The following is a 21,782-nucleotide window of genomic DNA, read 5'->3' as shown; positions in this document are numbered from 1 at the left end:
TACACGTTTTGTTAAAGAACAGGCAATTCTCTTCTGCACTTTCTCTGCAAGCTTTTCACGTGTCTGTGACCATCAGCATTTGGGCAGCAGAAGGGTAATTACCTTGATATTCTAATTATTGGGAAAGAATTGTTTTGGTTTTATTTCCTCCCAAACTCATGGTGTGCTATTGTAAATGAAAGTAGACTCCTGGAAATGCAGGTAAGTCAGAGCTTAGTAGCTGTGCCAAGAGAATTTATTTTGGTTTTAAGTCCCGTATGACGTCACCAGTTGGTCATGTTGTTCCTAAATTAAAATGAGAACGCTTCGTTCCTCAGCCGTCTCTGCGCTCATCAAAGAGCTGAAGAGCGTGGAAGCTGTGGAAGGTGGGACTGCCACCCTGCGATGCCAGCTGAGCAGAGAGGTCCCCGTGGAGTGGAGGAAGGGGCACACTCTTCTCCGGCCGAGTAACAAGTACAGGATGAGGCAGGAGGGAACATTGGCTGAGCTGCTGATCCATGATCTGGACCCAGGGGATGCTGGAGACTATACATGTGTAGTGGGGAACCAAAAAACCACAGCAGCCTTATCAGTGAATGGTAAAAAGTCAGAAATAAGCCATGAAACTCTGGAATGTTTTTGTCCATCTGTTCCCTCCTTCTTTCTGTGCGTTTCCTCATAACACCTACCTTTATGTCCTGCTTCTACTTTTTTCATCCTTCCACTTTTTCATGTTGCCATGTCATTCCTTTCGCAAGTCTCCATCCATGATCAGCTTTCACCATGCCCCATGTTGTGTGTGTGTGTGTTGCGTTGTCTTCTCACCTTTCCTCAAGTGAAGGGTGCTGACATACATGTTTTCCTGAATTAGTATGGAAACGTAAGATTCCTTGGGATTTTCTGTTAAGGAGGGTTCATCACTAATGGTGAGGATAAGTGTGTCATTTGTATGCATGATCCCAATCAAGATCACACATCCTGTGATTCCCACAGAACAATTTACTAGAGATTTTTTTTACCAGCCACAAAAAAAAAAAAAAAAAAAAAAGAGCAGATGTGTTTAAGGATAAGGGTGTTGCAATGAGGCTTAGGTAGTCATACGATAAATCACAATTCAGCCTCTGACCAGAGATCTGGGCAGGGCCTTGGGTTGCAATCCCTTTTCGTTCTGCATCTCTCAGCCCTGCCAATCCGTTTCAAAAAAGAGCTGAAGAACGAGGAAGCCACTGAGAGCGGGACGGCCACGCTGCAGTGCGAGCTGAGCCAGGCGGTGGGCTCGGTCGAGTGGAGGAAGGACGGGAAGGTGCTGAAGTCAGACAGCAAATACAAAATGAGACGGGAAGGGCGTTTTGTTGAGCTGGTCATCCAAGACCTGGACTTGACAGATGCTGGGAGCTATACCTGCGTGTGTGGAGACCAGAAGACAACAGCTGCTTTGAGAGTGAATGGTAACCCATGTTCTACCCATGTTTCTCATTAAGCCCCAAACTTAACGTGTTTGAGAGCAGTTGCTGGTCATCCGAAGCCTGGTCAGTGAGATTTCTTAGAGTTTTCATGTTCTCGACTCTGTGGTGCCAAAGAGTCATCCTATTAGAGAATATCCCCTTGTACTTTTTTTTTTTTGTAAGGCCGCACAGCTATGTTGTTTTCTCTAATTTATTTCTCCCTACTCTAGGAGGTTTTACCCCCCTTTCAACTATATCCACCTAGCAGTAGTGCATTTTTGGTTAAATGTATACACTGCAGCCCAGTAACTCACAGCAGAGTCCAGTTCATTTCAATCTAGTGCTGATTCCTTCTCTGTTGGTATTGCATCCTTCAGCCTTGCCTATCCTGTTCCAAGAAGAAATGTCGAAAAAGGAAGCTACAGAGGGGGAGGCAGTCACGTTGCACTGTAAACTGAGCAAATCGGCACCGGTCGAGTGGAGAAAGGGGAGTAAGGTCCTCAAGCCAAGTGAAAAGTACAAAATAGAGCAGGAAGGTCCCTTTGCAGAGCTGATGATCCGGGATTTGGAATTGGCAGACGCTGGTGATTACAGCTGTGTGTGTGGAGATCAACAGACCACGGCTGCTTTGACAGTAAATGGTAAAAAGAAATTCTCAGCACATGCCCCCAGTAAACCTGTGTAATTCCAAGATCTCTTCCTCTTTTTCTGCTGTTTCATCTGGTCCCTGTATACTTTCTATCCTTCCCCCTGCTGATTAATTTTTCTATCCTGTTTTCCTTCTCACTCTCTCCTTCCACCTGATGTCCTCCCTATGCGCTATTTGTCTTCCTCGGTGCTATGTTCAAATGACAAGTGGAGTACACGTCCCCAGCTCAACACAATCTCCCTAGTCCAGTAGAGCTGCTTGTTTAAAAGTTTTCCCATAGGGATTGACCTAAAAGTGGGAATAATATCTACTTTTTGTAACTTGGACAGTTACACTTGTTGCTCCTTAAGAGGAACAAGTTTTCATCAATGTATGATGCTACACGAGGACTATCTTAATGAAAAATTGCCTTTTTTTTTAAGCTCCTGCTATTCCCAGCCCTTTTTTACCAATTTTGGCTTAACTCTTCCAAAGCATTTACTTTATCTCTGCAGAAAGCTGACAGTATGTTTGTAACTGCTCTGTTTTAAGGGGCTCTATTTATAAATATACAGACAGTGCCGTGAATCAGGCACTTCTGTAGAACTGCTGGTTTTCTCATGGGAAACAAAATGCTCTGGCTGTCATATTGAAATACGGCCTCTACTTTTACCCCTTTGTTTTTACAGTGTATAAAGTAAAGGACAGATGGCTTGTCAACTAAGTTTGCAGATAGAGAGACTTGCTTTTAAAGCAAGTTGTAAAGCGTGAGGAGAAAAAAATTTAAAAATTAGACTGAATTCTCTTTTGAAATGTTAGAGATTGGAATAAAATCCTGGAGTGTGAAGAAGGTCTTGTGGCTTCAGAGACATGTGGGTTCAGGGCGATAAGAGAAGAGAGCGAGTAGGTCATGGCTTTCTCAGCTTTGATGCCGTGTACGTATTGCATTTACTCTGCAGTCCTGCCTGCTCTTTTCACCAAAGAACTGACAGATGAAGAAGCCACAGAAGGCAAAAGTGTCTCTCTGCACTGTGAGCTGAACAAGGCTGCTGCTAACGTGGAGTGGAAGAAGGGATTCAAGACGCTCAAATCAAGCGACAAATACAAAATGAAACGCAAAGGCGTCGTTGCTGAGCTTATAATCCAAAATCTAGACATGACGGATGCTGGAAATTATTCCTGTGTGTGCGGAGACCAGCAGACTATGGCAGTTTTAACAGTACATGGTAAAACAAACAAAACAAGACACATACTAAAAGTAACTAGCCCATTTTCTCTGTTCTTTTGGACAGATACCTGGTTACCCTACGGTCTCCTTCCTTCTGCCAGACCCTTATCCACAGCTCGCTGATGCCAATGAATTGCTCCATTGGTGTCAGTGCAGCCAGGGTGCGTGGCACAAGAGGGGTATCGGTGTGCAAGCTCAGAGCACAGGCAACCAGGGTTGCTGCTACTATTTTAATTAGGGTCCGTCATTTTGCTTTTCCCTTGAAAGTTCTTTTATTAGACTCCCTGTTATGCTCAAGCCCATTAAAACGGGTTGCCTTGAAGGGATTATGATTTAGGGATTTTAAGGTTTCATAAAATTCCAAACAGTTAGGTTATTCCCTGGAATCTTATTCCCATACTCCATTCCTGGGACAGCAAGGTGCTTTTATACATACTGGCCAGTTGTCATTGCATTCAGTCACAGTCCTGTGTAAAGCAAGCCCAAACCTTCTAAGGGATGACCGTGCTCAGGGAGAAGTTTGGGTTTTACTGCAACTGACAAGTTTCAAAGGATATGTCAGTTCAGGTGAAAATGTTTGTTTTCCCACCATATATTGAAATGAACAATTTCATTTCAAACTGACATTTAGAACGAAACTCCAGTGTTTCTTTTTTTTTTTTTTTTTCATGTACAATGTCTTTTTGTTTGCTTAAATATGTGACAACATAGCAAACATCCTCCCATTATGGTTTAAAAAGTCATATAAGAAAACCAATTTTTTTCAGAAATTTCAAATTAGTATTTATTCTTTTTGCTTGAAATTTCACAGGAAAAAAAATTGGGGTTTTCTACTTCTGTTTGTATTGATTTGTGACTCTGAGTACATGTAAAATACCTCTGCAGATTACTGCAAGCATTGAAACCTTTCCTGGTGATGACATTTCTTTCCTCATATTGATTCATGGAGACTATCGAGAATCTATGTTCTTGTATCGATAAATCAGTTCAAAATAAGAGTGGAAAAGAAAATTAAACATTGATGTTTAATTTTAACTCTTTGGAGCATTACATCTCACTGCTCATATTGCTGTCCTTCAGCTTTGCCTGCATTTTTCAAAGAAGGATTGAAGAACAGAGAAGCCACAGATGGTGCAACAGCCACTCTGCACTGCGAGCTGAGCAAGGTCGGTGTCCCAGTAGAGTGGAAAAAAGGGGACAAGACACTCAAACCGAGTGATAAGTATAGGATGAGACAAGAAGATACCGCTGCAGAGCTGTTGATTCGAGATCTGGTGGTAGAAGATACAGGAGAATACACCTGTGTGTGTGGAGATCAGAAGACCTCGGCTGTCTTGACAGTCCATGGTAAAAAGCCATTCTCCGTTACGATAGCAGTATCTCAGGCGATCCCTTTTCTCTGAGAGTTTTCTTTCCCACTTGCTTTGATGTTTTGATTCTGCAGCATTTTCTTGGTTTGCTGGCTGTGTTTCATCCCATCTCCCACTGTCTGTTAGTTTGAAACTGATGGCTTTATAGCAAAGTAAAGAGGAGGTGTGAGAATTTCTCATCTTAGACTGAGCTTTTTGAAAGTGAAAAAGGCATCTGCGTGTAAGGCCAAGAGTGAGCAGATCTCCAGCAATAAGATTATTCTCAGAGGGTTTGTCCTCGTGTCTCACCGATGTCAGTGGATTTCAGTCCTTAACTTTCCTTCAGGTTCTTTAAAAAAGCTGAGCTCAGTTAGTGAGAGGTTTTTTTCCATTCAGGAATGTATGACTGTCCTCCTGTTTTGCAGGACTGTGATATATTCTGCCAAGGAAAGGTACTTTCCAAAGAAAAAAAAGCCCCAAACCATTATTCCACAGGTCCTGATTCAGGGAGTAGTGAAAGAGATTTTGTTCCTGTGTCTGCCGTGGTGAATAGCGATGAGTTTTGGTTGCCCCTCCAGAAGAAGCAGTTCACATACAGTTCCAACAGATGAAAGAATGGGTTTTATTCAAGACATATCTTAAAGATAAGATGCTTCTAAGGACAGGGGCAAAACTGTGGAGGCAAAACTCTCTTGTCTCGGATTTTCTTCACTCTTTTACTTCCTCTTCTTTCTCCCAGCTGGAGGCACTTCTGTTCCTCTCCTCCTCTGAGCTGGCACTTTCTTCCCTGTGCGAGTCGCTTCCCTTTTACTTTAGTGGCACACCACAAGGCAACTTGCTGAATGCTGCTAACCCCCACCCTGTATTCCTGATATCAGAGCCTTTATGTCCTTGGAAATGGTGGCTGAAAGGTGCACCTGAAGTTATATTACTAATTTTTTTTTTTTTCTGAACCAGAAAGATAAATTACGGTGTCAGGAAAGGTAGAGATCTCCAGCTAGCAGTGCTGTCATCCAGGGCGATGACTTTCAGTCAAACGTCAGGTCATTAATGTTCAAGATAGATGATTTCAGCCTGAAATAGGTAGAAAGGACTACTGGAATCAGCTGGGAAGTGATGAGCATGCTGCAGAAGTCAATGTTAGAAGCAGGTCATGGTGGCGATTATCCCGGTGAGAACCTGCAGTAGTTTTCTAATAGGTGTAGTTTTCAAGAGTATATGATTTGTCTTCCCGTAATAGTGAAGGACTGGCCTCAGGACCTAGTCCTGGGTTCCTCAAGGTCTGGTTAATGATTTTGATGTCCTCTCTGTTTATATTGCGTCCCATAGCTTTGCCTGCACTGTTCAAAAAAGACCTTGTCAATATGGAAGCCACAGAAAACGGGACGGCTGTTCTGCAGTGTGAGCTATCTAAACCCACTCCGGTGGAGTGGAAAAAAGGGCAAAAGGTGCTCAAGCCTAGCGAGAAGTACAAAATGAGACTGAAGGATACCATTGCTGAGCTGACCATCCATAGCCTGGAGGAACAAGATGCGGGAGATTACACATGCGTGTGCGGAGACAAGATGACTACGGCATCCCTGACAGTGCATGGTAAAATACATGAGTTTAATAGGGATTTTGTGCTTTGTCATCTGTGATCTCATACAGGATCACAAACCGGTCTTGATCCCGTCTATTATTTTAAATTATTATTCCGCTGTATCAACCACTGGGAATATCTTTTACTGAAAGTCCTTCTCTTAGGACTCAGAATTAGCACCATACAGTCTTTTCTGTCCCTGTTCTTTCATGTTAATGGAGTCTGGAAGCAGATAATGAAGAACTTGGTGAAGTCATAAATAGCACTTTCAGTATTTCCATTAATTAATTCCTCTAGGCATATCACTGAGATTTTACTTGTTTTTCTTGAATGGAATTGAAAGGTATTCTGTTATGATGAGAGCTGAGAAAGGCAGGTGAGAACAAAACATCGCAGCCTGAAAATTTAAATAACATACTGTTCATTTTAATTGTTCATCTGATCTTAAGACAGAGCTGTGCGTAGTTCCTTGAAACCTTGAGATCAGCTTTCTGTTGTTCTATCTTAAAATGCCTTTAAAGCATACCTTGCAGTACTGAAATGGTAGTTTTACAACACTGGTTTCCAAATCAGTTGTGACATGCTGAGTGTGGTGTGTTGCAAAGCAGCAGGCAGGGTTGAAATCAGGTTTGACTCTCAGGTACTGTATGTTCCAAAACTTGTAGTGATTAAAGGGTTTTAATCCAGTGGAGCAGTCAAGATTCAGTATTACCTCAGTTTTAAAGTGCTCTCTCTTCACCTGTGATCTTCAGCCCTTCCTCCGCATTTTAAAAATGAGTTGAAGAATGTGGAAGCCACAGAAAATGGCATGGCCACTTTTTGCTGTGAACTGAACAAGCCCGCAGCTGCTGTGGAATGGAGGAAAGGAGACAGGGCCCTCGAGACAAATGACAAGTTCACCATGAGATGTGAGGGCACAACTGCTGAGCTGGTGATCCGTGATTTAGATCTGACAGATGCTGGAGATTACACATGCTGTTATGGAGATCAGAAAACTACCGCTGCGCTAAAAGTGAACGGTAAAAAAAAAAAATAATTAAAAAAAATTACAAATTAATTGGATTATTTTCAACCAGCTGGGTTTTTTTTTTAAAGAGCATAGTTGTATCAGCTTTGAAATTGCAGCCCTGTTTCTGATGAATTTAGCAACGTGTGGTTGGACATGGGCATAAATGCCTGAATGCACTAGTCGGTACCAGGCTCAAATCAGGTGTTTGTTGCAAAAAAATCAGATATTCACCAGATATTTTTGCTCATGTTCAGTAGCAGTTGCTAAAAAACGAAAATCATATTATTGTGATGTTGGTTGTAAAGATGTTACAATCCTAAAATTGAGACTGTTACTATTTGGCGACGAGATATTTTTGATACAGTATTCAGTGTTTCAGAATAATTTGACAGTCAAATTCTGCTAGACCACTAACTGAGGAGAACTCTCATGGAAAAGGGAGATTATTGCCTCGGGTATAGTTTCATTTATGAATTTTTCAGTAATGATTTGCATTGTGATAGACACTCTAGTTAGGCTTTATTTTCTATTCTGGTAGGCAATCCTTAATGTAAGGTAGGGCTTAGTCTTGCAGAGTCTGAAGAAGTTGAGATTGGTTTGGTTCTCCATTTCATGCCATAGACCATACCATAAAAAAAGCTCTGACTTACGAATCAGGTGTTTTCCAGCTTTTCAAAGTCACTGTTTTGTGGTTATCAATCCTACTTGATTAGGGAGGGAATTGCTTGTCACGTGTGGTTGACAGACCACGGATAAAGTTTCTTGAATAGCTGCCATGGTCATACATTCTGCTCATTTTGAACTCCTCAGCCTTGCCGGCACACTTCAAGAAAGAGATGAAGAATGAAGAAGCCACAGAAGGTGGAACAGCCACGCTACAATGTGAGCTATCTAGGGCTGCCTCTGTGGAGTGGAAAAAGAAACACAAAGTGCTCAAACTGAGTGAAAAATATACTATGAGACAGGAAGGTACTACAGCGCAACTGCTGATCCATGCTTTAGAAGTCAAGGATGCCGGGGAGTATACCTGTGTGTGTGGAGACGAGAAGACTACTGCAGCACTGACAGTGCATGGTAAAGAAATCAGAAATGAGAAATTTTGGTGTGATGTTTCTCCCGTCTCCTCTGGAATCCTCAGTACTGACACACAATGAGTTCTTTCTCTAATCTTGCCATCATTAATTCTGTCAGTAACAGATTTTCTTGGTTTTTATTGTGAATTTTATCTAATTCTAATAAGAACTGTATTTCCATTGATTATACTAACATTTTCCCTGTTTTCTTCTCCTTGCTCTTGGTGGTGCACGGCTATGCTGTTTTGCACCACACTGAAGGCTGAAGGGTGCCACATGCTTGTGTTTTTTGTTCCATTTTACTTACTTTGGACTTGAACCTAAAGAGATGGAGCATCAGGAACATTCATACCTCTTAAAAAAAGAGTGAGCTTAGATTTAAAGTTATATTAGGATTAGACAGATAATTTTAAATAATGCAAATAAAACTTGATTCAATGCAACTTTTCTATATAACTCTGAGCAAGGATCATGTAGATTTGTATTCTGGTATTGCAGAATACTCAGCATTATAGTGTGAGAGTATTTTACAGTCCTCAGTCAAATTCATCTGAAGGCTTTCCTTGGAAGAGAGGGAAACTTTATTTCTGCTATTAACATAGGACAGTAAGAAGTAGTTTCAGCCATCTTGCTCACCTGGAGATTCAGTAGGTCAATGAGTTGATTTCTTTGCTTTACTGCCCAGATCATCATATTTGCCAATAAAACAAGGATGGGTTCAGCCTTGAACTTCCAATTTAACCGTGGAAAACAGAATTAGAAAGGACAGGTCATCTAGTCCATTCTTGAGCCCCAATTTGCCATCACCTCTATCTAGCCTGCATTTAAAAACCTCCAGTGGTGAAGAATCTGCAGTTCCCCGGGACACTCATTCCACTGCCTAGCTATCACTACTGCCAGAAAGTTCTTCCTAATTTCAACAAAAGTCTTTCTTGAGCTTGCTTAAGTCATTACTTCTTGTCCTATGTCCTGTAGAAGTGGGGAAATATTTGCTTTTTTCTTCTTTGTGAAACTAAGATTTGAAATTACAGATGTGAAAACTTTCATCGTGTCTCACTTCTGTCTTCTCTTTTCTGGACTAAGCACCTTCAATCCTTTTACTCTTTCTTCATAGGTCATGTTTGCTAGACTTCAGCTCATCTTTGTTGCTTTCTGGACCATCTTCAGTTAATCCACATCTTTCTAGAAGTGTGGTGGCCAAAAGCAGACTACAGCGTTCCATCTGAGTCTTTGCCAGAGTGGAGTAGGATGGAAGGACTTCATGTGTCTTGCATGTGACACTCCATTTTATACATCCCTGTTATGATGACTGCTTTATTCACATCAGAGATGCATTTTTTGACTTGCATTTGCTCCATGATCTCTTGTAACCCCAAATCCCTCTCTGCAGATCTGCTGCCTATTGTTCTCCATCTGGTATTTGTGGTATTGATTGTTCCTAAATAGAGTATTTTGCACCTGCTCTTGCTGAATTGCAGCCTATTTTTTCACCACTGCTTCATCAAGATCTTCTATACCCTAATCCAGTTTAACAAAGTGCTTTCACCTTCCCTCCCTTCCCACCTTGACATCATCTGCAAAGTTAATGACATCTCTGCATTCCATTGTCCAAGTCACTAAAGAAAATGCTGAATAATACTGGGCTCCAGAGTATTGAGGAACTCTGCTTATCTCATTAGTTCATTGTGAGTGTAAATCATGGTTGAATATTCTTTGACTGTGGTTTTTCAAATTAGCAGTGCTTCCTACTGTAGTTCCACTTATACCTAAGTTAAAGAGCTTTACTAAAATAAAATTGTGCATCATATACTGTGTCTTTCTATCAGTGAAGCTTATTAATCTACATCAAGAAATATTACACTGGACCACTCCTTCATGAAGAGAAAAGCTCTTGGTGAGTCCAAGTGTATTGCTACAATGTTTTTCAAAGAATTAAAGTTAAGCTGAAATGACTGTAATTCCTTGGATCCTCTCTCTGCTGCCCCCTCTTCTCTCTTTTTCCAAGACAAGCACTGTGAACGGGATTCAGCTTGTAGATCAAGACCGGTGAGTATTCCAAAATCCACATTTTTGTCAATGGAAATCTAGTCAACACAGTCAATGGAAGTCAGCGAGACATCCAGTTCACCTTACAGCAGATGTTTACGTTTGGTCAGCAGGTAGCTCTATTGGCTCCATTGACTTTGCCTGGATCTTTCTTGACTGTCTGGAAGCTTAGACCCTTGGTTTACATGGTAAGAACTAATGTGTATATTTCAATCTGTGAGACATTTTTCACCTCTGAGTTTCTATTTTTTCTGTATTTGTGGAACATCACTCATTCTCTTTGCTTTCTGCAATGTAACTGTTAATGTCTGATATTGCTTGAGCCTGTACCTTAAGTATTCCAGGACAAATTTCATCACACCAAGGTGCTTTGAGAATATTCAGTTTATTTAGATATTCTCCAATCCTTTTTTTTCCCCTTATCCTAGCTAGAATTCCTATTACTTTCTTAGCTATCATTAACCTTTAATATCGAAGAATTAAACACTTCAGCTTTCCCCATATCACTCACCATCAACTTACATTCCTGAAAGAGAGGTAGACCAACTTCTTCCTTCTTCCTTCTAATCTACTTACAGAATGTCATTGTATTATTTCCGTTTCCTTCTAGTTTAGGCTGGCCAGGTTTCTGGGGCTTGCATGCTAATATTCTGATACAGCTGAGAGCCACAAGTTGAACTGTGAGCAAGGACAGAGAAAGCTCCTGGAATAATGATCTTGCCACCCAGTTGCTGGGTACAACTACATACAGCATTCAGCTGCGTCTGGAGACATTTGATATCAGCATCATTTTTCAGATTACCTTCCAGCCCCTCTTTCATGTTGGTCTCTTTGTCCATGAGGTGAGAGTCCAGGAGTGGGGACCTGCCCTTCACCTTCTTGAGACATGCAGGGAACCTGGCCTTTCTGGTTTTGCCTCTAGATTCTGTAGTATTTCTTTTGCGCTCATCTAAACCTCCCGTATTTTATAGGTGTCTTGAGTTTCAGGACACTGAAGAATTTGGAGATTAGGCAGGCTGTTCCTGATGATCCTTGGAGTGAGGTAGTCTCTATATTTATGCCCTTAATATTGTTTCTTTGAGAAGTTTTCCACTCTCTTAAACTACCTTGTCCTTTACATTTGCTTCTGTTTCATCATAAGTAACAATTCTTGAATTATTGAAGCTTGCTTTCTTGTTGCCCACAGAATTTCTTTTTGCTCTTCTCCATTGTTACTTGTCCTAAAGTCCATGAGCTTCTCCTGCTTCATAACTGGTGTGTACCCAATTATCTTCCACATCTGTATTCTCAAATATTTATTTCTTGCTGGTTAGAATCAGAACTTGTCCTCTCCTGTTCTTGTGCATATATTCTATATCCAAAAGTGGTCCCCACCCCATTCCACAGACTTAGCAGACATTGTCCCATCCTACTGCTCCCATAGTACATATTATAACATTACCATCCAGTCTGATGTTCTGAATAGTTCTATTGGTTGTTCCAAAAGGGACAGGGTGTTAGGATACATCTGAACTTCCTGGCGTGAAGGTCTTACAGCAGATTTCCACAACGGAGACATCATCCTTCTTTTTCCATTTTATTGTTACGCAAGCACTTCCAAGAGGTCTCTCTGATTCTGCTCTTCAGCCTCATTCCAACTCTCGGGCTAGGTCTTAGGCATCCTTAACGCATAAGGTTAAAGCCTTTTCTTTTTCTCTTTAGCTTTTTTCCCTCATCATGGTGTAACCTGCTGTATCACTTTTCCTGGGCTGAATTACACTGAGAAAGTTATATTTTTGACCATGCATAAAGTTTTCCCATTCCTGCTGTTTATTCTCCATACATCTCTAAACCAATAGGCAAATTTACCCACTGTTTGAGACCCTTTTGTGGCTGTGATACAAATTAGTATCTTCTTTCTGTGAGATGAACCTCCTGTCAATAACTAGGCATGGATAGATACTGGTAAACATCAAGGTTCATTTTTCTGGTGGCCAAGAACTGCATATCATGAAAATGTTTGCTCCTTTGTTTCTCAGCCCTTCCTGCTCTCTTCAAAGAAGAGTTAAGAAATGAGGAAGCCACAGAGGGTGAAGTGGTGACTCTGCGCTGTGAGCTGACCAAGACCGCTTCAGTGGAGTGGAAAAAGGGACACACAGTACTCAAACCTAGCGAGAAATACAAAATGAGGCAGAAGGATGTCACTGCAGAACTGGTGATCCATAATCTAAATGAGAACGATGCTGGTGATTATACCTGTGTGTGCGGGGATAAGCAAACCACAGCTTCCTTAGCAGTACATGGTAATAACCGATTTCATCTAGATGTCCTCATTATCGAGCTTATGGTTTGAATTCATTTTTTCTCCATGTTCATTGTTATCTCTGCATAATTACTCTGAGTCTGACTTTGCACATCACAGTCATGAGAATTAATTTACATTTTGTCATTTAAGGGAAAAACCTTCATCCCGTTTCCTAACACAAAGTGGTTTTAGGACCTGATCCCTAAAGCAGACGTGAGACCAGGCCCGAAGACAGCTCCCCACTGATACCCTCACCTTTTCTCCCCCCACCCCTACCCTTCACCAGCAGGCTGTGTTTGACGGCTCCATTTTAACCCTCTGTCCGTTGCATCCTCAGCGCTGCCTGCACGCATCAAGGAAAGCCTGAAAGACGAGGAGGTAACAGAAGGTCAAGCAGCCACTCTGCGCTGTGAGCTGAGCAAGGTTGCTCAAGTAGAGTGGAGAAAGGGAAGCCGTTTGGTCAAAGCCAGCGACAAATACAAAATGAGACAGGAGGGCACGGTCGTGAAGCTGCTGATCCATGACGTAGAATTGAAAGATGCTGGAGAATACACTTGTGTGTGTGGAGAACAGGAGACGACAGCTGCCTTGATAGTGCATGGTAAAAAACATATATATATATATATACACACATCTGTATTATTGTTTGTTTCTCTACCAGCGCATCCCTATTGTTGTGTGTTTACCTGTGGCTTAATTTGTTTCTTTGAATTTGTAAGCTGTCTCTAAGATCTGGTTGCATCCAGGCTGCTTTTCTGTTTCTGTCTATTGGTTTGTCCAATGTCCTGGAATTATGAGAAAAGGAAACTCTTTCCACCCTAAAATGTTCTCTGCTTCTGTACCACCCCATCCATCCCATCAGCTGTGAGCTACGTGTCATTTTTAACGTCCTCTGTCTGTTTTGTGACCTTCAGCCTTGCCTGCACTTTTCAAAGAAGAACTGAAGGACCTGCAAGCCACGGAAAGCCAAACAGCCGCTCTGCGCTGTGAGCTGACCAAGGCTGCAGCTGTGTCGTGGAAGAAAGGAAACAAAATACTCAGGGCAAGTGAAAAATACGTCATGCGGCAGGATAATACCCTTGCTGAGCTGGAAATTTGTGATCTAGAGCTGAAGGACGCAGGAGATTATACCTGTGTGTGTGGAGACCAGCACACCACGGCTTCTCTGACAGTGAATGGTAAATCCATCTCGCAGATGACTGTTCATTTTTTGTTTCTCTGAAACAACCTGTTGCTGTACGAAGTGTTCACCTACCAGCTTTTTCCTAGGTATTAATTTGCGTTCAGGAAAGGAGAACTTCTTGCTCTGATGTTCAATTTTGGTCTGATGTTCCTGAAAAGGGAGCTGAGGACGTGACTGTTCCTCCATGCAGACAAACTGTTATGTTGTAAGTTTAAGGGAACAGCGCCTAGGAAGTGCTCCTGTCCTGCCCCTGTGGAGGGTGGCCTTGTGATAAGTTTTTTTAGGTTGCATCTTGAATCCATCTAGCTTGTTGTACTTTGACCTGTTAGCTCAGCATTTCTTTTCTTACTGTCACTGCTGGATTTAATTTTCCAGATCATCATAGTGATAACCTCAATGGTTAAAGCCCCTGACTCAGCCAGGTTTGAACTTCAGTCGAGAGTTCATGATGCTGACCACAAATGCGGATGTCTTAGTTTATATACACTGCCTAATTACTTTCCATTCCCAGCCCTGCCAGTGGTTTTCAAGGAAGAACTGAAGAATGAAGAAGTCCTGGAAGGAACATCAGTCTCTCTGCATTGTGAATTAAGCAAAGCAGCTCCAGTACAGTGGAAAATAGGGTCCAAAGTGCTCAAAGCAAGTGACAAATATCAAATGAGACAGCTTGGCACCACCGCAGAGCTAGTCATTCGTGACCTAGAAGTAAAGGACGCTGGAGATTACACCTGTGTGTGTGGTGACCAGAAGACAACAGCAACCTTAACAGTTCATGGTAAAAAGACCTTACTAAAATTGATAAACAGCTCTGTAGGCTTGTATGTGTTTTTTTCACTTTCTCTTCCTTCATTCTATGCATAGATAATTTCTTACTGAGAAAGAATAGTTCTGGGCAAATTTGGGGGTCATTATTAATCTGTCCCCATTTAAAAGGTGAAAACAAGATGTTTCTATCTGTCCAAGTGCCCTCTTCTTGAACATCTATATTTTCCAGCTCTTTCTCCCCCTGCCTCTAATCCCCATGGTTCACTTTCAACCAACCACAGTTTTCTCCAAAACCCACATGTATGGGCTGTCAGGCTCTCTGTCCTCCAGGCACTGCTCAAAGGAGAAGTGAGGGTTGAGGCAGCAGCAGGAGGAGGACATGTCCCTGTGCGGTGTGACCTGGCCAGGGCTGCTCTTGGGGGTACCAGATTCTTTAAGCAAGAAGACATGGAGAATGAGATAAGAGTTACCATTTCAGAGCCTGTTACCCTTAATTTAGGTTTGAAGGATGCAGGGGTCTACACCTCTATGTGGGGATCAGGACTACCTTGACAGTTAGGTATTAAATAAAACCCCAGTGCCACAGGTTATCAGGTCCCAATAAACCAATCCATGGATAAATCCTTGCGTTACGTTAATGTTCTCATTACCTGATGTTCTGCTCTCCTTTTATTAATGAATATCCATTTTAATGGAGTACCAGTCCTTGGCTCTGAGGAACTTACGTGGTCAGAGACCCAGTTCTGTTGCCTCCAGCTTTTTCCAAAAAGTTCTGACCCTCTCCTGGCCTTAGCTGAGACATGGACTTTTTCTGGCACCTTTGGGGAGTACTGTTTGGATTCTGTACGTGCTCACAGTAGTTGTGCACAAGGCACACTTGTGGGTAAATGTTAATAATTAGTTTTCCTGAAGGTTATTTCCCACAGGTTGTTCTGTCTTTGGGTTTTGATTTCCAAAATAGAACATAGTGAGAACCTGAAATTCTTATTACATGTAATGGGCCTTCAAACTTCGATTTAAAACTAAAAATAGTTTCCTTTTGAAATCTGGCTGATTTCATCTAGATGGTGCTCTAAGTTTTTAGTAAAAACAAACCAGAAAATAACAATACCAGCCTCCAAGAAATCACACCTGTGTAGGTAAAATAGTACTGTATCCAGCAGTATTATTTGTGAGTGCTGTTGACCCAAGATCTGGATCTTTCTGTGTTGTTCTTTCACCATGAAAATCAACAAACAGCCAGGGAACTGATCCCTTAGGGTGAGTGAAACCACGTCATGCTCGAAGAAGGATGCTTTCGGAGTTTCTGAACTTGGCTATAGCTGAGCATGTTTATAATAGGCAGAAAAGGGGAGGCATGAGGGGAAATAATCCCCCAAGCATGAAAAAGAAATCAGGATTTTAATTCTGGTTTTCTGATGACCGTTTGTCCATGTTGCATCCTTCAGCTCTGCCGCCACTCTTTAAGGAAGAGCTAAAGAACAAGGAAGCAGAAGAAGGTGGAGAAGTCGCCCTGCGCTGCGAGCTCACCAAGGCTGCTCCGGTGGAGTGGCGGAAGGATCAGAGGATTCTCAAAGAGAGTGAGAAATACAAAATGAGGCAGGAAGGGACCAAGGCAGAGCTGGTGATTCATGAGATAGCTGAGGAAGATGCAGGAGACTACACCTGTGTGTGTGGAGAGCACCAGACTACAGCTGTCTTAACAGTACAGGGTAAAAACTATCCTGACCTCCTGTTTCCTAACTGGAAATGTCTGTCTTCTACCATCAGGTGTTCAATATTCCATGTCTGTTTGTTCAAACTTATTAACTGAAGTTCCATTAATTTGAAATCCTATTCCCTGCCTTTGATGACCTGCAGGCTGTGTATATTGGAAAATACCGGTCTGCGTTTTTCTGTGCCATCCTTTTGTCTTTTCCTTTCCTTAAACACAAACCTGTTATCCTTTCATCTTTCCCTTCTGACATTCCTTTCCTAGCATATAACTCCACTCTTCTTTTATCTTTCTTTTCCTGCATTTATTCTCTAAACCACACATCTGTTTATTCTTTGCCATTCCTTTTTGGCATAATAAGCAGTATTCAAAATAAGACTGTGTTAGTTATAATTTCTTCTGTGCTAAATTATGTTTATATTTGGTTTTGTGCCCAGAACCAGCGTCCTAATGCACAAAGATAGGTTTGTCTCAGGAGTCTGATTTTTCTAGGCAGGAAAGAATAAATTCCTTATGTGACCTCCTTCTGGTCTTATTTTGTTGCAAGGACCAATTCCTGTGCAAACAAAACTGGTGTTTCAGCTTAACGCTGTTGGCGGTGGGAAATGTGCCAAATCAAGGAGGCTAAATGTGGTTTCTAGCCTAGATATTTTAACTTAGCTCCACTGCTGTGGAGCAAGTGATTAAGTCTGAGATCTGAGATATACAGCCCTGTTAAGGATGTGGAATGTCTCGTTATCCCACCTAGTTAATAGAGGGACATATGTTAAGGTCACCAAATTTATTTCAAGGAAATAACAGTGGGGAAAATATGTTCTGAGACATGAAAACAGGCTGAGATTCAGCATCTGGAGATTTTCTTTGGGGTCAAGAAGAATCTGTGAGCCCTGGCTGCATCTTTTCAAGGGTATCTCAAGGAAGAAGGAATGATGATGAGTAAGGAGCTGTGCCAAAAATCAGAGCTCAGCAGGGCTGCTCTGTAAGCAGGAAAGGAGACTAAAAAGGCATGAAGTTTGTGGAAGACACCAACGCTTGTGTGAAGTAAGGAGCTCAGAGATTATATTCTTGGGTTTTCCCACATGGAAACTGGTAGAAAGCAGGTGTAAATCTCTCAAGGACATTGCAATTTCTCTAGTAGGAAGCCAGCATAAAACCCCAAAGAATTAGGGTATATATTCCCACTAGGATGTTTTCATTTCTCTTTCTCTTTGTTGCTGTTGCTTGCCCTTCCATAACCTTCACCACTTTCCCTTGTCACTTCCTACCTTCACTCATCCCTGGCGATGTCCTCAGTTCGTAATACTTTTTACCTGCATCCTTCAGCTGTGCCTCCATTTTTCCAAGAAGAAATGACCAGCGAGGAAGCGGTGGAAGGTGGAACGGCCACTTTGCGCTGTGAGCTCAGCAAGGCATCTGCCCACGTTCAGTGGAAGAAGGGCCCTCGCGTCCTCACCTCGGACAAGAAGTACAGCACCAGACGGGAAGGCTGCGTTGTGGAGCTGGTCGTTCACGATTTAGACTTGAATGATGCTGGAGATTATACCTGTGTGTGTGGAGACAAGACAACCACAGCTGCTTTGACAGTGCATGGTAAAGTAACCCTTGGGAGTTAAGGTCCTCCAAACCGTAGACCTGCCCGAGTCCCTGTTTCCATGGTCTCTTCCCATTCCCTTTCTGTTTGCTTGGGCTTTTGTGTTCCTTTCGACTTTATTGATGTGCTTCCTCCTTGTGTTAGAATTGGGAAAAGAGTTGCCTGTTGGTGTTCATCTTGTCAACTGTGCTGGTTCTTCTCACTTTCCTTGCCCTGACGCAGAGTCCAGGGAAGCTGGGAGAGGTTTTTCGGTTTGTTCCACTAACCTGGATCAGGGCTCAGTAGTGTACCACGCATCCTCTCCCCCAGGACCTCATCTAACTGATTTTTAAGGAATATTCACTCCCTCTGTGGTAACTCTTTTACTCTTCAGCACTGCCTCCGGAATTCAAAAAAGACCTGAAGGACCTAGAAGCTGTAGAAAGTGGGACAGCTGCTCTGCACTGCGAGCTGACTAAACCTGCTGTGGTGAAGTGGATGAAAGGGCAGGAGGTCCTCAAAGCAAGCAGCAAATATGAAATGAGTCAAGATGGTGCTGTTGCAAAGCTGATTATCCATGAGCTGGATATGGAGGACACTGGAGATTACACCTGTGTGTGTGGAGATCAGCAGACAACTGCCACTTTGACAGTCAATGGTAAAAAAAAAAAAAAAAAAGGAAAAGTTTGTAATATTTTCTGAAAATTAAAACTGTGCTCTAGTGTCCCTTATGGAGAAGAGCTGACTACAGTTCATAAGGTGTGCAGAATAGCATGGTCTATACAGCCTAATGGAGTGACTAGGTAGAAAATGGGAATTGCAATGCAGAACAAATTACATTTTGTCGGTATGTTACTGTCAGGATAATTGTAATCTCTCCTGCAAGTGGCCTATCTTAAGAGGCAATATGAACTCTTACAAATCCCTGCTGATCTTCAGAATACCTCTTCAGTGATCAGGGCAACACACTGGCTGTTTTTATAGTAGGAAAAAAATATTCTGCCATTTTTGGATCATAGATTTGATTAAGCTTCTATATACTTCATGGCAGATGTAACTTCTTGAAATCGATTCCTTCTTGTTCTGCAGATGCTCCTATTACTTCTCTGGGGAAATAGCCATGTACTTTGAATCTAGAGCACTGAGGTGTAGAGACATCTGCAAAAAAAGCTCTTTTGGTGCTTTTGTTTTCTTTCTACTTTCTCTTTCCCAAACCTCAACTGCAGTATGTTGCAAGTTATGTTTCTATTTTATAGCCCTACCAGCACTTTTTAAACAAGAGCTTCAGAATACCGAGGCAGAAGAAGGTGGTACAGCAACACTGAGGTGTGAGCTTACCAAACCCAAGGCTCCAGTAGAGTGGAGAAAAGGAGATATTACTCTCTACCCTGGTTTGAAATATGAGATGAAGCAGCAGGGCTCCACTGCTGAATTGGTCATTTATGACTTAGAACTGGACGATTCAGGAAGGTACACCTGTGACTCTGGACATCAGCAGACAACGGCTGTGGTAACCGTACATGGTAGGCGGAGTATTGACTCTTGGCTCAATAGAGATGGAGTGAAAGGAGCATCTCCCAGTGCTCTCTACAGGCATTTATTTGTTTTGCTGCTGGCCCCTGCCAGCGTACGTACTCTACCTGAGCATGACACATGGTCAAGTTAGGAAAGTTCTGCTTGCAGTATGTGCAGTGATTAACCAGCATCAAAGCAATTAAATGTTGCCACGATGTCAAAGTATGATTAACCCTTCTGCTCTCTGAATGCAGGGACTGTGGCTGCATATGGGAAAGGATAACGGAAACTAAGCCAGGCAGGCTGATGGTTATTTTTGGTTGTTGTTGCTTCAGTAGGCATAAGGGATGCCTAATTGGGCATAATGCCTGATTGGGATGATAAGAGGTGCAACAGTTGGGGGATAAAGGATAACATGTGAACGTGCTGTATTATTACTTGAGGCTTTGAGCGCAAACAACTGCATCCACATCTGTTTTCCTCCACCCCTTCTACCATCCAGAGCAAGACCTTGCCTGAAATCTGAATTTCCTCCTCCATTTATCACTTTTTTGTCATCTTTTACTGTACTGCCTCTTCTTGTGTTTTAGATGCTAACTTGATTTTTTATATGTTGATAGAAGATAGAAGCTTTTTTGGGGGAAAGGGGAAGAATACTCTTTGCTTAATGTTGCAAACTCAGAGACCTTTATTAAGCAATAAGCATCCATTTAAGAGAGAGCATGTCCCGGTGATCTTTGACTAAAGCATCCATACTTGGCATGGAGACACCTCCATGGGAAAGTCTGACTCCTTTGGATCACAAGCCAGGCCATTCTATGGACCACTTTCTGAGACTAAAACTTTCCTAACTTCACATCTGTCCTCAGCTCTTGGTTCATGTAATGGTTCACGACAGTTGCTACCAAGACAGAGAGCTGCAGCCCAAAGGTTGCGGAATCATTAGAATAGGCCATTTCTGAAGAATGATGGTAGGATTGGGTCCTTTCCAGACTGAAACACTCTTAAAACATTTCCCTCTCAAATTTTGCAGCACTGCCTGTCACGTTTAAGCAACCCCTACAAAATAAGGAATCAGAGGAAGGAAGTACAGCTACATTGTGCTGTGAGCTGTCGAAACCCAATGCTGCAGTGGAATGGAGGAAAGGAGGAGTGGGGCTTCAGCCCAGCCAGAAATATGAAATGAGGCAGAGGGAATGCCTGGTAGAGCTCTTAATTCATAATCTTAAATTAGAAGATACAGGAGAATACAGCTGTGATACCGGAGATCAGGAAACAAAAGCATCTTTAAATGTGAAAGGTAGGTGGTATGAGCTGACTCCTAAATCAATAGATTCCATCCAACATGCAAAGCAACAGTTTGAATATGAATCTTTTTAAGTACATGATTTTTTCCCCCTATAAATATTTTCCTTTTCATCTGATACACTAGAATATTTTTTTCTTTTTTTCTTTTTTTTCAAATGAGAATGGAAAAGGATGATACTTTGTTCTTCCAGTGCTGTATTTGAGTTTTGGGTTCTAAGAAGAAATACTTTCTAGCTTTATGGCTGGGGAGAAATTACAGAAAGAGCAATGCTTTAACAGAACATCTGGACATTTCACATGACATGTGGTTTAAGTATTTAAAAAAAGATTTTCTTCCAAATCCTGGAAGAAGACTAACAACGACCTTCCTGATCTGTAAAGGCTGTCTATGGAGTTTTCAACATCTTTACTCTTGGGATCATTGTTAGATCAACTGAGGGATAAATTCATTCAAAGAATTCAACCCTGGGAAAAATTTGAGTCAAGGAACAAAGGAAATAAATGTTATAAGTGCAGATGGCTGCTTCTGACGCAGCAAGATCTCCTAGTAGCTCCAGGCAAATTAGAAAACATGGATCCTGCCTAGGAAAATGACATTTGCAGGGCATGGTATCTTGTTCTCCGAAGTGTCAGTCTAACTGTGTTAACCAGGACTTGGCTCAGGCTTCAATAAAAGCTCCCGTTGCTTCTTTTTTTTCCCCTTTAGCTCTGCCAGTTCTTTTCAAAAAGGAGCTCAAAGACAAGGAGGCAGAAGAAGGAGCTGCGGTGAAATTCCAGTGTGAGCTGACAAAGGATAATGCAACAGTGGAGTGGAGGAAAGGCACCATGCAGCTCTTCGCATGTGCCAAATATGAAATTAAACTAAGTGGTCGCACAGCTGAACTTGTGATTCATAATATAGAACCAGAAGATGCCTCTGATTACACATGCGATACAGGAGACCAGCAGAGCACAGCAGTCCTCAGAGTGAATGGTTAGCATTGCATCAAAATGGAAGAGAGGATAAAAGGGATTTGTGAAATTGTGTGAATGATATTCTTTTATTTATTGGTGACTAAACCCCTCTAAAAGTTCACGAGGAAAGCAGGTGCCCAGTCATAAACC

The 21,782-nt window shown here is 42.0% G+C and overlaps 1 protein-coding gene across 1 annotated transcript in view; it reads left to right on the top strand.

Moving 5' to 3' along the window:
- The window catches only part of OBSCN (obscurin, cytoskeletal calmodulin and titin-interacting RhoGEF), a 183,872-nt gene that overhangs the window by 69,319 nt on the left and 92,771 nt on the right, over window positions 1–21,782 (top strand). The window contains exons 38-55 of the mRNA XM_049798970.1: window positions 318–578; window positions 1,161–1,427; window positions 1,802–2,065; window positions 3,012–3,278; window positions 4,361–4,627; window positions 5,959–6,222; window positions 6,964–7,230; window positions 8,031–8,294; window positions 12,358–12,621; window positions 12,961–13,224; window positions 13,538–13,801; window positions 14,318–14,581; window positions 16,020–16,283; window positions 17,609–17,875; window positions 18,250–18,513; window positions 19,112–19,378; window positions 20,404–20,670; window positions 21,385–21,651. Coding sequence (XP_049654927.1) covers window positions 318–578; window positions 1,161–1,427; window positions 1,802–2,065; window positions 3,012–3,278; window positions 4,361–4,627; window positions 5,959–6,222; window positions 6,964–7,230; window positions 8,031–8,294; window positions 12,358–12,621; window positions 12,961–13,224; window positions 13,538–13,801; window positions 14,318–14,581; window positions 16,020–16,283; window positions 17,609–17,875; window positions 18,250–18,513; window positions 19,112–19,378; window positions 20,404–20,670; window positions 21,385–21,651 — 4,773 coding nt within the window. The remainder of the gene's footprint in view (window positions 1–317; window positions 579–1,160; window positions 1,428–1,801; window positions 2,066–3,011; window positions 3,279–4,360; window positions 4,628–5,958; window positions 6,223–6,963; window positions 7,231–8,030; window positions 8,295–12,357; window positions 12,622–12,960; window positions 13,225–13,537; window positions 13,802–14,317; window positions 14,582–16,019; window positions 16,284–17,608; window positions 17,876–18,249; window positions 18,514–19,111; window positions 19,379–20,403; window positions 20,671–21,384; window positions 21,652–21,782) is intronic.

The sequence above is a fragment of the Accipiter gentilis genome, chromosome 4, assembly GCF_929443795.1.
Source record: "Accipiter gentilis chromosome 4, bAccGen1.1, whole genome shotgun sequence".
NCBI lineage: Eukaryota > Metazoa > Chordata > Aves > Accipitriformes > Accipitridae > Astur > Astur gentilis.
Note: the sequence above shows the minus strand (reverse complement) of the source record. Positions and strands in the feature narration are given on the sequence as shown.